The 16,294-nt window shown below is 47.4% G+C and overlaps 1 protein-coding gene across 4 annotated transcripts in view; it reads right to left on the bottom strand.

The window, feature by feature from the left end:
* Window positions 1-16,294, bottom strand: part of LOC114657705 (pre-B-cell leukemia transcription factor 3) — a 687,635-nt gene that overhangs the window by 450,224 nt on the left and 221,117 nt on the right. For all 4 annotated transcript variants that reach the window (XM_051932309.1, XM_051932311.1, XM_051932310.1 and 1 more), the window contains exon 4: window positions 8,276-8,517. In XM_051932309.1, the coding sequence (XP_051788269.1) occupies window positions 8,276-8,517 (242 nt within the window). The remainder of the gene's footprint in view (window positions 1-8,275; window positions 8,518-16,294) is intronic.

Genomic DNA, 16,294 nt, shown 5'->3' with positions numbered 1-16,294 from the left:
ATGTATTGTCACACACGTGCGCACAGGAGGCAGGCAGAGGGCTTAACTGAGCTGAAGATGACACCTTGAGGGTTGATGAGGTGCACTAACCTCTCTTCTCCCTCTTCTACAGATCCACAGAAGGGAAACCCAGCTAAACCGGCACCAACTTCTGCCCTCCTGTCCAGACCACGCCCTCCTGCTGACCTCACTTCCTCCACTCCCTGCACGGTCCCGCCTCTTCCTATACAGCTACTATAAAAGCCTGCACCTCTCTTCTCTAGTTAGTCTAGTGGGACTCACTGACAGTATACGGGGTGGATCCCCAAACCTTATTCTCTCTCGTCTTCTTATTACAATATAAATATATATATACAGTATATACCACATAGGGACAGGAGTTGGCACTGTGTCTTGACATCTTTCTCTCTTTCTCCCTCTGCAGACCGCAAGATTGATGGCTAGGACACCTCTGACATCACTTCCACCTGGACCCGCCTCTTCCTGCCGGGAGGACTGAAAGCCGGGTGCTCCGCCTTCTTTCTCAGTTCTGTTTGAACTCGCATCTTCAGAGCCGACTGCATAATAATTGTGTGTTTTGTTTATTTATTTTTTTACTTTTGCTACATCCAATTACATGGGTGGTCGTCTTGGCACCCCGGCTCTTTATCGTTGTCCTCTCTCTCTCTTTCTTTCTTTTACAATATATATATTGTAAGAAGGACACTATATAGCGCCCCACCCGACACCGATTGGACACGGGAGGCACGTGTAAAATAAAACAAATATTTATTTTTCTTCATCTGTGTGCTACACCTTCCCCGTACCCACAGACACCACACAGTCCCAAAGCACACCAAGCACTTTCTTCTTTCTTCACCACCACTCCTCCTCAGCAAGCTTTGTCCTCCTTTCAACCGACTCCGGCCGCTGAGTGGTGGTCGCTGGCTCCTTTTATTGGGTACCCAGAAGTGCTCCAGATGCTTGATTGGCGATATCTGGCTGCACTTCCGGGTAAGGTGAAACCTGTGCCCAAAAGAACACCCTGGCAGTGCCTGCGGAACCCCATAGAGCTGCACAGAACTCCAACCCCCATGAAGCCCTGGGGCACCGCTGCAAACCCAGGGAGGCTGCCATCTAGCATCCAGGGGGAGATACTGGGCTTTCCACCCTTGTCCCCCTGGCAGATGTGGTGAAGGGCCATCCCAGCCAGGCATGGGCCCGGGTCCTCCCTGTGTGGAGAGCGCTTTGAGTAGTGAGAAAAGCGCTATATAAATGTAAAGAATTATTATTATTATTATTATATAGTGACAGACGGCTGGGTTGTCCGCACAGCCGGGATGCCTGTATAGGTGGAAGGACCGGGAGAGGACCAATACATCCCCCGGGACACAAGAGGGCAACCGCCCTGGTTCACATGTGGGCCACACGTTTAGAGCTGGGAAGCTGGCACATGGCCACCACCAGGATCTGCTCAGACATTCCAGGAGACGTGGACTGCAGCACTTCCACCACAACAGGAAGTGCTGCTAGGACAGGAGGCAGATACACACGGTGTGCTTCCGGGTGCTCAGGCAGCACTTCTGCCACACCCGGAAGTGGTGCAGGAAGATCATCAGGAAGCACCTGGAGCACATCTGGGTGCTGTATAAAAGGGGCTGCCTCACTCCAGTTGAAGAGCCGAGTTGGGAGGGAGCGTGACGAAGCTTAAATGAGAGGAGTGGAGGCGGCAAGAAAAGAACAAGAAGAAGGAAGGACTGTGAGTGACTGGTGCACTGTACCTGATAGAACAAATAAAACGTGTGTGTTTTGGACATAAGCTGTCTTGGTGTCTGTCCGTATTGAGGCTAGTCACGAATCAATGGAGAGTACGACAGAGCTACAAATCTGATAGAGCAGGCCATCCACAAAAACTGGCTGATTGTGCAAGGAGGGAGGCCATCAAGACCAAGAGACCTCTGAGAACTCCAAAGGCTTTAGAAGCTCCGGTTGATTTTGCGACTTCTCTCATCGCGCTAAGTATCATAGTTCACTTGCAAGAGCAATATATTCGTGCTAATCAGAGACAAAAGCTTTGGGCCGAGGGGAAGGGGAAGTGTGATGTCAGGAGTGGGGAGCCAGGCAGGACCCTCCTCACTGTCCTGTTTCAGTACTATGTGGGTGGACGGCTAGTCACGAATCAATGGAGAGTATGGCAGAGCTACAAATCTGCTAGAGTAGGCCATCCACAAAACTGGTTGATTGTGCAAGGAGGGAGGCCATCAAGGCCAAGAGACCTCTGAGAACTCCAAAAGCTTTAGAAGCTCCGGTTTATTTTGCGACTTCTCTCATCGCGCTAAGTATCTTAGTTCGCTTGCAGGAGCGATATATTCGTGCTAATCAGAGACAAAAGCTGTGGACCGAGGGAAGGGGGAAGTGTGATGTCAGGAGTGGGGAGCCAGGCAGGGCCCTCCTCACTGTCCTGTTTCAGTACTATGTGGGTGGACGGCTAGTCACGAATCAATGGAAGAGTATGGCAGAGCTACAAATCTGCTAGAGCAGGCCATCCACAAAAACTGGCTGATTGTGCAAGGAGGGAGGCGATCAAGACCAAGAGACCTCTGAGAACTCCAAAGGCTTTAGAAGCTCCGGTTAATTTTGCGACTTCTCTCATCGCGCTAAGTATCATAGTTCGCTTGCAGGAGCGATATGTTCGTGTTAATCGGAGAGACAGAGGCTGCGGGCTGAGGGGAGGGGGAAGTGTCAGGAGTGGGGAGCTGAGCTGGGTCCTCCTCATTGTCCTATGTCACTTCTACGTGGGCGGAGCCACAGGGGACGGCTAGTATATATATATAAAAACAGCAGATGACTTCACAAGACTAGTGTGCAATTTTTTTCCAAATATGATAAAATAATATAACATATTGGCTCCAGCAGACCTCTGTGGCCCAGTGTTAGGAGATGGCAGGTTGGATGGTGGATGGATGGATAATATAACATTAAGAGAAACAAGAAATAATAAAGAAAGAATGAAAAAGCTGAGTGGTCTGTCCTTCTAAGTAATCAATATGACATTTTAATTCTACTCCATATTTCTAAAGTGGTCCTGTCCAGGGCTGCTTCCTGCCTTCTCCCGCTGCCAGTCGCCCCCCCCCAACACGGCGCCTAAACTGGATTAAACAGGTCCGACGGTGTTATACGGCGTGTAGTCCTGTACACTTTTGGCACCGCGTCCCCGTATAAAAGCGTTTTTACAAATGTTTTATTGGACATTTGCGCAGTTCATTCTCTAATGTCTGATCCCCCTCAACAAAGCCGGGTGGTCTCTGGAGCCGTATAATAAGTGCCACCCGTGCATATCGTGGCACCTAATAGGTAAAGTCATCTGTAAATGCAAACGCCGATGTTCAGCTTGGCATTTGCCCAACATTCGGCGAATTTAAAGAGCTTTTCTTTAAGCCAGTAGTTCATACATGATTAATTAGAACATCTCATTTATGTAGTGTGCACTTTAGCTCATTACTCTAAGTAAAATTCGTTAAGTATTTACATTTAGATAATTAAAATCTGGATACACCCTTAAGAAAGATGCACTTCAGGCCAAGTGTTTTTTGTTTTTTTTTTATATCTGAGAGTAAATGAGGGTCTAATTTGTGGCGCCGCCTGCGCCGGTTCAGCTGTGTCAATGACATCCCTTCGCTTTTCTGTTCCTTCTCATTTCTTTGCGTTTCCCTCTTTTTGATTACAGCTTTTATACGAGGATAACTTCAGGGAAAATGGGCTTGTTTTCTACTTGAGTGGTCTTCTCATCTAAAAGAATCTGAAATAAAATCTATACGTGCGTCATTTTGGTTTGTTTTTTTTTTTCTTTTAAGGCTTCCAGGGCAGCGCAGCCAGCCACTTGCCCCCCATTTGCTTTTTTATTTTCAGCCTCTCCTCCTAACACAATTGTCATTAAGAAGTACGAGGAGGGTATCCGACTGCCCACCCGGCCTATCGAGATTCGGAACCCCACCTACGATAGCACGGGAAGGTGGCGGGTATCGCAGAAACGGCGGGCACAAGGCAGAATGCAACCCTGGGTGGGATGCCAGTCCACCCTGGGGCAGAATATTCAAGAGTTGAGACCCTGAAGTTAGAAGTGCAGACCCCCTAAAAAAATCATGAAGCCCCCCCTTCCATTGTAGAATCCGCCAATGCCACTGATACACGGAGTCAATGCCAGCACCACTGGACCCAAGGTGGAAATTAATCTTGGATGAGATGCCACTCCACTAATCCATCCATCCATTGTCCAACCCGCTACATCCTAACTACAGGGTCACGGAGGTCTGCTGGAGCCAAACCCAGCCAACACAGGGCTCAAGGCAGGAAACAATCCCCAGCTCGCCGCAGGGCACACACACCCACACACCAAGCACACACTAGGGACAATTTAGGATCACCAATGCACCTTCACCTGCTTGTCTTTGGACTGTGGGAGGAAACCCAAACAGACACGGGGAGAACATGAAAACTCCACGCAGACAGGACCCGGGAAGTGAACCCAGGTCTCCTAACTGCGAGGCACCACTCCACTAATGCCAGTCCAAACTGAATGTACCCGTGTGACCTGGCCACACCACGAATAAATGAAAGCCACCTGTCCATTTCCTGAACTGGCCTTTGGTGTCACAAAGGGTGACGAGAAGCTGGAGCCCATCCTGGCACATCACCCACTCAAAGGGCTGTGACACTAATGTTATGACCAGAGACCCCCTAATAAAACATGAAGCTTAACTCATTAAAGCCATCCATTGTTTTTATAGATTCCCATGAATGCCATTACTGAACCAGAGAGACATGCCAACAAATTCCAGCAGCACTGGACACAACGGGGAAACCCACCATGGAGGAGATGCCACTCTGCTACTGGGCAAATCCCACTCATACCAGTCCAGATTGATGTGATCTGTGAAGACCCCGGCCACAACTTCACAACTTCATTAATAAAAGAAAGCCACCTGCCCATTTTCTGAACCGGACTAGTCTGTCACAAGGGTGACAAGAAACTGGAGCCCACCCTGGCAGCACTGGACACACAACAAGAGCCAGTCAAGGAAGGATAGCCCACTCCACCGCAGGGCACACTCACTGCTGCCAGTCCAAACTGAAAGTATATGTCTGACTCTGCCACACCGTAATGAAGGCACCCGCTCAAAGAGATGAGACAGTAATGTCACGACAGGAGACCTCCGCCCATTAAAAACACAAAGTTTAACACAATAAAGCCAGCCATCCATTATTAGAACCCCACGAATGCCATCACAGGACCACCAGGGCATGCCAACAAATTCCAGCAGAACTGAACTCGAGGCGGATTCCAATCCAGACCTAACCAGGATGTGACACTCATGTCACCTGACTGTGCCACACTACCAGTCCATAAACATTACCAGATGAAGGCCATTCGCCCATTTTCTGCTCTTACAAGGTGACAAGGAGCTGCGGTCCATCCTGGCAGCACTGAACACAAAGCAAGAACCAGTCCAGGATGAACAGACCCGCTCAAAGGGCTGGGAGACTGGTGTTAAAACCACAGACCCCCCTAATAAGAACATGAAGCGTAACACAATAAAGCCACCCATCCATTTTAGTATTGAGCCACAAAAGGCACGGAGCCAATTCCAACAGCACTGGGCGCCAGCCTTGAATGAGATGCCACTCTGCTACATGCCAGTCCAGACTGAATGTATCCGAGTGACCCTGCCACACCACAGTTCACAAGGATTAACACATTAAAGCCATCTGCCCATTTCCTGAACTGGCCTATGGTGTCACAAAGGTGACAAGAAGCTGGAGCCCATCCTGGCAGCACTGGACACAAAACAAGAGCCAGTCTGGGATGAATGGGCACACACCACCATAATGAATAACCCGCTCAATGGGCTGAGACACTAAGGCTATGACCAGAGACCCCCCCCCCGCTAATAATAAAAACATGAAGCTTAACACAATAAAGCCATTTTTAGAGCCCATGAAGGCCACTGATGTGGTGACAGTTCTAGCAGCACTGGACCAAAATGGTAGACACCAACCCTTGATGAGAAGCCACTCCACCGCAGGGAAGACCCCAAACTGAATTCATTCACGTGACCCTGACACACCACAAATTAAAGCCACCTGTTCTGTTACACAGTGACGAGAAGCTGCAGCCCACACTGGCGGCACTGGACACAAAGCAGGAACCAGTCCACTGCACCGCCCACTCACTCAGGCCACACCATAATGAACAATGGGCTGAGACACTAAGGCTATGACTAGAGACCCCTCTAATAATAAAAACATGGAGCTTAACACAATAAAGCCACCCACCCATTTTCAGAACCCATAAATGTCATTGTCACAGAGCCAGTTCCAGCAGCACTGGACTCAAGGTAGGAACCAACACTCGATGTGACGCCACTCCAGACCTGACTGTGTTTATCAGTTAACAAGGATGTGGCATTTCTGTCACCTGACCGTGCCACGCTACAAGTCCATGAGGTTTAATAAATTAAGACCATTTGTCCACTTCCTGATTTTAGAAGATGTCAAGAAGCATCCTGGCAGTCCTGGACACAAAGCAAGAACCAGTCCAGGATGAAGTGACCCACTCAAAGGGCACTGATGTTATACCCAGAGACCAGGGCAGGTCAGGTCAGGACAGGTCAGGCTGGGGGGCACGCACTGGTACTGCGTCTGGCTGTACCCCCCACTCGACGAAACAGCTCGGGATCCTGATTGGTGAAACACCCCCCCCCCCCCCCCCCCCCAGTCCCACCCATTAGAAATGACCCTCTATCTGCCACAGCCAGGTGTCACGTGGGCATCCCCTTGGCCTTATCCAGCTGCTCGGGTCCTCAACAATGATCCGGATCACCCTCGGGTCATCATGCCACGTGGCCATAGTGCCATAACTGACGCTCCCTCACAATGCAGGTCACGTGCCTCATTCGGGACCCCGTGAGCAACACAAAGTCACACCAGCGGCACCCAAGGACCCTCTGAAGAGACCCACATGAAGGAGTCCAGTCTTCATCTCAGGTCACTGGATAGCGTCCATGTCTCACAAAACAGGGAGCACCAGGACTCTAAAGACTTGGACCTTCGTCCTTTTGGATATCAGGGGTGCCACACACCCCTTTCCGGTGACCACATGACCCCCCCCCATGCTCTCCCAATCCGTCCGCTGACTTCATAGGAAGAGTCACCAGAGTCACATGAATGTCGACACTCTCTCCAGTGCCAATGGCTGTGCCCAAGAGGTCATTAAAGGCCTGGCTTTTGGTTTTTATCAGGACCCTCGCAAGTCTCTCGAGAGCCTCAATCAGAACCTCCATTGAAGATCACAGCATCATCAGTGAATCTCTCTTCACCAACAGATGCCCCCCACAGCCACTGGACCCCACAACCTTGCTCACCACCCAAAACAGAGCAGGAGCAGAACAGACCCCTGCCGGACCCCCCAAATCAACTGAAAGGCCCTGCCTCCACTCTGCACAGCACTCACAGTACTAGTGTACAGGCCGGCCAGGATATCCAGCAGCTTCAGGGGGATCCCATGAAGTCTCAGGATGTCCCACAATAAAAACATGAAGATGAACACAATAAAGCCTCCCATCCACAGAAACATGCTGCAAATTCCAGAAGTGCTGGGCACAAAGTGGAAACCAACCCGGGGTGCCACTCCTGCCCGACCAAACTGACTTTATCCGTGTGACTCTCCCACATCGCCGATCCACAAGGATTAGCACATTAAAGCCATCTGCCCATTTCCTGAACCGGACTAGTCTGTCACAAGGGTGGCGAGAAGCTGGCAGCACTGGACACAAGGCTGGGTGGGACACCACTCACTCCACACAAGAACAAGCAGAGTTTACCAGTTGACAAGACTGGGACACTCGTGTCATCGGACCTGCCACCCTACAAACACACGAAAATGAATGAATGTTTTTGCTTAAAGGACTGAGACACTAATGTTATTACAGCAGACCCCCCCCCCCATAAAAACATGAAGCTTAATACAATAAAGGCACCCTTTGATTTTTAGAACCCATAAATGTCATTGTCACTGAGCCAAGTCCAGCAGCATTGGACTCAAGGAGTCAACCCTCCATGTGACGCCACTCCAGACCTGACTGAATTTATCAGTTCACAAGGCACTGCTGACCGCAGACCCCCCAACACAAACATGAAGCCCAACACAACAAAGCCACCCATCCATTGCCTGCTTTTTTCTACTTTTTCCAGCACCTCATCCTCAGGAGGAAGTCTTGGCGGTTATGGGGGGACACACCTGCTCATATTTCTCCAGCTCCGTGTGGTAGATTTGTCGGATCTGTGTGAGTTTCGCCCGGTAATCGGAGTGCTCGATGGAGTTGTCTGTCGCCCCTCCTGAAGCTGCCGCCGCGGCCGCCGCTGCCGCTGATCCGCCACCCTTTTCTGGTCCCGACACACCTTCTGCCAGCAGCATGTTGTCCAGCCGCATGAGCTGTGGATCTGGAGGGTCCTCTTCTTGTGCCCCTCGAATACTGAGACCTGAGGAAGAGCAGAGAAGGAACTGTGAGTCATTGCTTTATATTTAAAAAATGCTAAAGTCTGCCTCTCACATAATTACTCACTAATCACTTGGACCAGAATCTTGACGTTGGTCTGAAACAAAAGCTTATGGTCGGTTATGTTCTGGTACTGTGCTGAGCGTGAAGCAAATTGCAGACACTGCTAATATGACATTAGGAAGAAGAATGGCAGCTGCTGCGTGGCAACCCACTGGTCTTCGCAAAGTCCTGGGGCTACAACTTTGATGTTGGTCTTAAATGGAAGCTCACAACCTGATTTGTTCTGGAAAGTCAAAACCTTCAAAAAAGCTAAGTGATTGACTAAATGGTCAGACGGAAAGAAAAGTGGCACCATCTACAGAGCATCCTACTGGTGTGGGCAGAACAATTTATTGTAATAAAAGCTCAGTCCCCGTAAGCCCAAAAATTGACAGTCCCCTAGGACTATAATCAAGTGTAAGTATTCAGTTTATTGATCATCAGTTGTGATGAACAACTGGTAACAGATAGAAGGAAAAAGAAGAGTAGCGACATCTGCTGAGTGTAAAGCAAATTGCAGAAGCCAATTATGTGATAGGAAGAAGAAGAAGAATGGCAGCTGCTGCATCTGCTGATCATCATCCACTTACAGCATGGCAATCTGCTGAAGTACCAGGGCAAGAACCTTGATCTTGGTCTTAATCAAAATATCATTATCTGATACATACTGCTAAATGAACAAGTTTGAGGCAGTGCCAACCTTGGCAAAGTGAGCTAGAGTAGGTTTGAATGTTTCTTGTGGCAAACTGATAGAGAAGGTGCCATGTCAAAAACAAAAAGAAGAGAAGTGAAGGTGATGACATGGCAGAAACAAAAAGAAGAGAGACGACAACTGCTGAGTGTCAAGCATATTGTAGATAGTGTGAGTGATGGCCGAGAACCTCGCCCGGTTGGGATACCCTCAGTCTTGAAGGACAGGGGGAGACAGCATGCACAGGGCATTTTCTCACCCAGATCACTAGAGGGCAGCCCACATGGGTTGCAGCAGCACCCCAAATTCCCACTGGGCATTATGGGAACTGGAGTTCTTTGGTTCAGCCCTGTTGGGTTCTGTGGGTGCTGCCAGGTGGCACAAACAGAACTGGCGAGCCCTACTTTGTTGGACTCCAGCCTTACCCGGAAGTGCTACTGGGCCAAACCTGTGGGACATTGGTTTTGTATAAGAAGAGCTGCCTGCCACAACTCCATGGACCAGTATTAGGAGCAGGAGGACGAAGCTGGCTGAGGGGAGTGGAGGAGGCAGAGAAGAAAGAGAGTTACAGAGTGCTTTACTACTGTGTGCTGTGTACCTGTGGGGCAGGAAACGATCCCGGTGAAGACTTTCTCATGGAATAAAAATCTTCGTGATGTGTGCAGCACTTATGTCTGAGCCTTTGTGTCAGGTGTTTGGGCAGGTTGAGCGCCCCCCAGAGGCCACAATAGAAGAAGAATGACAGCTGCGGCATCTGCTGAGCGTCAAGCACAGCAACCTGCTGGTATTCGTAAGCTACTGGGACTAGAACCAATCAAAAGCTTACGATTTGATAACTTCAGGAAAGTCCAAAAATGTGAGGTCCCAGCAACCTTAAAAAAGTAAAGTGATTGAATAAGTGACATTACAGAAAGAAGAGTGGCACCATCTGCTCAGTATCCTAGTGGTGGGCAGAAACATTTATCGTAATAACGTTTTGATCCTTGCCTGTCTATTAAATAATCCCCCAGGACACGCTATATACACGTTCCGAATACATAATTAATTCTAAATATTGTGTTTATTGATCCCCGACCATAACAAAGAACTTGTAAGAATGAAAAAGCATAGCAGCGACATGTGCTGGATGTGAAGCAAATTGCAGAAACTACTAATGTGGCATTAAGAATAAGAATGGCAGCTGCTGAGTGGCAACCAACTGGTCTTCGCAAAGTCCTGGGGCTAAAAAATATGCAAAGTCCCGGAAACCTTGACAAAGTACACTGATCGAGTAAGTGACATGGCAAAAAGAAAAAAGTGGCCCCATCTGCTGAGCACCTTACTAGTGTGGGCAGAAAAAAATGTATTGTAATAAAAGCTCTGTCTATTGATAATCCCCCAAGACACGTCACATGCGTCTTCCGAGTTTGTAATCAAGTCTAAGCATCATGTTTATTGATCGTCCATGATGAAGAACTCCATAACAGGGAGTCTGCCCGGGGTTTGTTCCTGCCTTGTGCCCTGTGTTGCCTGGGATTGGCTCCAGCAGACCCCCGTGGTCCTGTAGTTAGGATATAGCGGGTTGGATAATGGCTGGATGGATAACAGGAAGAAGGAAAAAGAAGACCAGCGACATCTGCTAAGCGTCAGGCACATCGCAGAAGGCGCTTAATACAGGATACAAGTGCACCACTTTTGGAAAGTCACTTTACCGCAGTGATCATCGTCATCTGTAAGTGCCACAGTGAACCCCCAGAAGCATAGGGTGGGAGTAACATAGAGTTTATACCGATAACACTTGTTGGTGTCCACATCGATCACAAAGTGAATTAAGAGACTTAATGAAGCACCAAACTGTTTGACACTGGGACAGGATGGGCCAAATGCCCATCTCGTTATTGACTTCCAGGGCTGCATTCTGCTTTTACCAGGCCTGACATCATGGTGGCCATCCTGAACACTCCCTCAGGATTTGCTCTGATCATTCACTCACTCATGTCACTTTCCAAGATCAGAGACAGTGAAGAGATAAGAGAGTGGGGGGGGGAGCAAACATTTCAAGTGAGCCGACCCCCCCCCCCCCCCCCCTCACTACTAGCACATGCTTTTAATGCTAGGCAGCTGCTCTCCGGCAGTGGTGCGGAAAGCTCCTGAGGGCATTAAGTGGGCACCTTGCATGCTCACTCTCTGTGTTTCTGTGTCGCTGCCTGCCGTTCTTTACACCGTATAGTGCACAGCGTGTGTGCCGAGAGCTCTCGACATGACAGCGACATGGACAAGCTGACAAACGCTCAGCTCAGATCTGCCACGTCTGCTTTGCGTGAGGCTACAACGCTGAGAAATGGTCTGCACATACTGGACCGTAACGCCAGTCCAGGGCTCGTGCCAGGCAGGGGGCTCGAGTGAAGGAGCTGAACACACAAGGGCAGCACAGCAGCCTGCGCCAGGGACTCGTGTGCGCCATAAATCTGGAGAAATGCACCTGCAGCAACCTGCCTTTTATTTCTATTTATGTCATCACTGCGTCGTTCAAGGAGGCGTAAAAAGTGTCTGCTTAAAAAGAGCAAGTCGTGTCAGACGTCAGGAACTCACAATCCGCAAAAGCAGAGCTGCATGTTCCAGGAATTATGGGGACAGGGAATTGAAGCCACCTGTTCATCCGCATCCATCGGAGCTTCGGCACTCGGTGACACGGCCACCCCCACTCGGCCCACCCGTCTCACACACTGCATCTCACCAGTGGTTCAAACTCTTCACTCTCCAGGAGTGCTTTATCTCCATCCATCCATTATCCAACCCGCTATATCCTAACTACAGGGTCACGGGGGTCTGCTGGAGCCAATCCCAGCCAACAAAGGGTGCAAGGCAGGAAACAAACCCCAGGCAGGGCGCCAGCCCACCGCAGGTGCTTTATCTCTTTTATTAAAACTCAAGATTCAGATTTCAGGTACTGACATAATAAAAATAACACGGAGATCAAGTTCTGAAATATCTGCAATACCACGTCAGCCACCAGCTTAAGAGACGAACAACGACAGGAGCAGACGGAGGGGAAGAAAACAGAAGAGGATGACCTGCTCCATCTGACCCTCTAGATAACGTTATATAGCGCCTTTCTAGCTCTGGCTCTCTATTATGCAGTGTATTACATATCTATGTATATATTAAATAGTGCCATCCTGTCTCTCTGTCTGTCTGTATAGTGCTGTTTGCATTATATAGTGCCTTTCATGCCATCTCTATTACGTAGTGCATTACATACACATGTATATATTAAATAGTGCTGTTTGCATTATATAGTGCCTTTCATGCCATCTCTATTACGTAGTGCATTACATATACATGTATATATTAAATAGTGCTGTTTGCATTATATAGTGCCTTTCATGCCATCTCTATTACGTAGTGCATTACATACACATGTATATATTAAATAGTGCTGTTTGCATTATATAGTGCCTTTCATGTCATCTCTATTACATAGTGCATTACATATACATGTATATATTAAATAGTGCTGTTTGCATTATATAGTGCCTTTCATGCCATCTCTATTACGTAGTGCATTACATATCTATTGATATATTAAACAGTGCTGTGTACATCTATCTCATATAGTACCTTTCAAACTCTCTATATCATATAGTGCATTTCATATCTATGTACTGGCAGGTCTGTCTTATGTCTCATCTGTCAGAGCATTCAGCAGTCAGCTGTGCCACTCTTTGTCTATATAGTGCTCTGTACATCTCTCATATAGTGCCTTTCATGCTATCTTTCATATCTATGTATCTTTATACAGTGCCTTTCACACCTACCTACCTATCTTTCTTTCTATCTATTGTACAGTGTACTTATCTCTCATTATATAGTGCCTTTCTTATCTATTTATTTATCCATCTAATGTATAGTCCCTTTCATATCTATTTATCAATCCATGTAGTGCTGTTCATATCTGTCTATCTATTATATAGTGCCAAAGTGATAGCTAAAGGAAACTGTCATCTCACAAAGAGCGCATACAAGCACATCCTTGCTCATTGTTTTTTTTTTTTTTGTATTTGGTTGGAATTAAATGGAGTTTTGCCCAGTTGGCACAAGCATTTGGATTTTGCCTTGCCTCATCATTCGCCCCGCTAAAAAGTCTATGCATTAATATCTGTCTGTGCATCTTGCATGTCTATGCATTAATATACTGTATATCTATCTATTGTATAGTGCCTTGCATATCTATGCATTAAATGTCTATTATAAAGTGCCTTGCATTTCCATGCATTAATATACTGTAATCTATTATATAGTGCCTTGCATGTCCATGCATCACTATCTAATATATAGTGCCTTGCATTTCCATGCCTTAATATACTGTATATCTATCTATTGTGGGTGGCACGGTGGTGCAGTGGGTAGCGCTGCCGCCTCGCAGTTAGGAGACCAGGGTTCGCTTCCCGGGTCCTCCCTGCGTGGAGTCTGCATGTTCCCCCCATGTCTGTGTGGGTTTCCTCCCACAGTCCAAAGACATGCAGGTTAGATGGGTTGGCGATTCTAAACTGGCTTGGTGTGTCTGTGTGTGTCCTGCGGTGGGTTGGCACCCTGCCCAGGATTGGTTCCTGCCTTGTGCCCTGTGTTGGCTGGGATTGGCTCCAGCAGACCCCTGTGTTCAGATTCAGCGGGTTGGAAAATGGATGGATGGATGGATCTATCTATCGTACAGTGCCTTCCATGTCTATGCATTAATATCTAATATACAGTGCCTTGAATGCCCATACATTAATATCTAATATATAGTGCCTTGTATGTCTATGCGATTAATATACTATATATCTATTATATAGCGCCTTGCATGTCCATGCATTAATATCTATTATAAAGTGCCTTGAATGTTCATGCATAACTATCTAAAATATAGTGCCTTGCATGTCTATGTGATTAATATACTGTATATCTATCTATTATATAGCGCCTTGCATGTCCATGCATTAATATCTATTATAAAGTGCCTTGAATGTCCATGCATTACTATCTAAAATATAGTGCCTTGCATTTCCATGCATTAATATATCGTATATCTATCTATTATATAGTGCCTTCCATGTCTATGAGTTAATATTTATCTATCCATCCTTTCACACCGACCTCCTAAAATGTTAAAAACGTGTTTTACTTGTGTGGGGGGGTCTCTTCCCTATACCGCCAGCACTGATTGCCTTCCTGAGATCCCCACTGACATGTCGTTCGATTTTAAGTGACTGTAATCGCCTTGCACTTGTCCTGACTATAAAGAAGGCCGAGCGACATCACTCAGGGTAGCCGACGTGAACTTCCATTGTTTCTTCTTTTCTTTCCTTCTGTGCTCAGCTATACTTTGCTTTATTCTTTGTTACTCAGCATTGCCTAATTTTATTTTTATATTTTTTTCTTTTTTCATCTTGTAAAGCACTTTGAACTCCATCATTTGTATAAAAACGTGTGATTGAAATAAAGGTTGTTGATGTTGTTGCTCCAGAGTGGGCACACCAAAAACATTTATATATTTACGCATCTGTTGTATATTGAAAAGCGTTAGATAGCCGTATGGTAATATTACATGTATGTGCATCGTGTAGAGGAACAAAACAACACATTTTATGAATCTGTAAATTAGTATCACTGAATTCATTTGAATGCCTCATTGTTTCAGTTTCTCTCTTCCCCGACTGCCGATGTTGTAGATGTAAGAAGCCCGGACGCTGTCGGGTAGTTTGAGTTTGTAAAGAATAGAAATGGGAGAAGCGGGACACCCTAACGGGACAAAACAGGGGCGCACATACACACTCCACCCGGGACAACAGGATTTGAGCACAAACTGCTTGATCCACAATGCACCGCGCAACAATGGCTCTTTAAAAAAGAAGAAACGATAGAACTGTTAGCGGAACCCGTGGCGTTTACATAGGCGCATCCCCAACAATCAACTCACGTGCCTGTAATGAATGGCCCCCTAACGAGGAGGAAGGACAGAGAAAAGCACTACACACAAAAAAAAATCCAAAGAAAATCAATAAAAGTCAATTATCGCTGGGCATTTCAGCCCAACATCCTTCTTCGGCGAGATGGGAAACACTGCGGCCAACGCGAGCGGCGTCTACATAAATAAAATTACAGGCCGGCTATTAAGGCGGTTTTCATCAGTACAAATCTTAACGTCACAGCACCAGAGACGGCGAAACACCGGTAGTGCATCACGGGCGGCACGAGAAGAAAGGGCCGGCATTTGTGAGCCCGGCGTTTGCGCCTCGCTCTTCACTTTTCTTTTTACTTATTTTTTCTTTCTTTCTTTCTTTTTTGCCCGTAATCCGTCATACTTGTGAATTGGAAGGTAGAGGCGCGATTTTTTTGTTGTTGTTGTAATTTGGCAGATCTTAAAGCGCCTCGTATTTGTGTGGATGTCACAAGAAAAGGAGGACCTGACCGCTGGGGACTCTGAAAGGACAGCCGAGTCTCCTCAAAAGCGCGCGGTGTGACAGGAGATCGTATCTGCAGTCAGAAATGCATTGTGCCGCACAGAGAAACGATTCAGGGGGGGCAAAGGAAAAAAAACAGAACGATTTGAAGCTGCATTTACTCCGCGATGCCCGCTCATTGTTGGCCCAAACACCGGGCGGATCTCTCAGCAGATCCTCATTAGCCGTCTTTCAGCACGCAACACACCTGGCCGGCCGGAATCAGCCTGGCGCGTATAACGGCGCGGAGGAGGCCAATAAATAATTTGCAGGTCAAAATGATTACAAAGCGATGTGAAGCTCAAGCTCGCCTACTTCACAATACAAAGCGGCAGATGTGGAAAAAGTACCCTAAGCCCACTCAAACGCTATATGATTACAGGGGGGGCTCTTTGAGTTTAATAATCTGACGGCGATTCAGGAGGCTTTCAACAGCTCATTAAGGCTTCATTAATAAATGGGCCGCCTTTAGAATGGGAAATAGGAAGATTAGAAACCTGAGATACTGTAACCTGGCAAACGGGAGGGGGGCTTGTGAGGTGGTGGAACCCACCGGGCTCGCCAGG

The sequence above is a fragment of the Erpetoichthys calabaricus genome, chromosome 9 (genome assembly GCF_900747795.2).
Source record: "Erpetoichthys calabaricus chromosome 9, fErpCal1.3, whole genome shotgun sequence".
Classification (NCBI taxonomy): Eukaryota; Metazoa; Chordata; class Cladistia; order Polypteriformes; family Polypteridae; genus Erpetoichthys; species Erpetoichthys calabaricus.
Note: the sequence above shows the minus strand (reverse complement) of the source record. Positions and strands in the feature narration are given on the sequence as shown.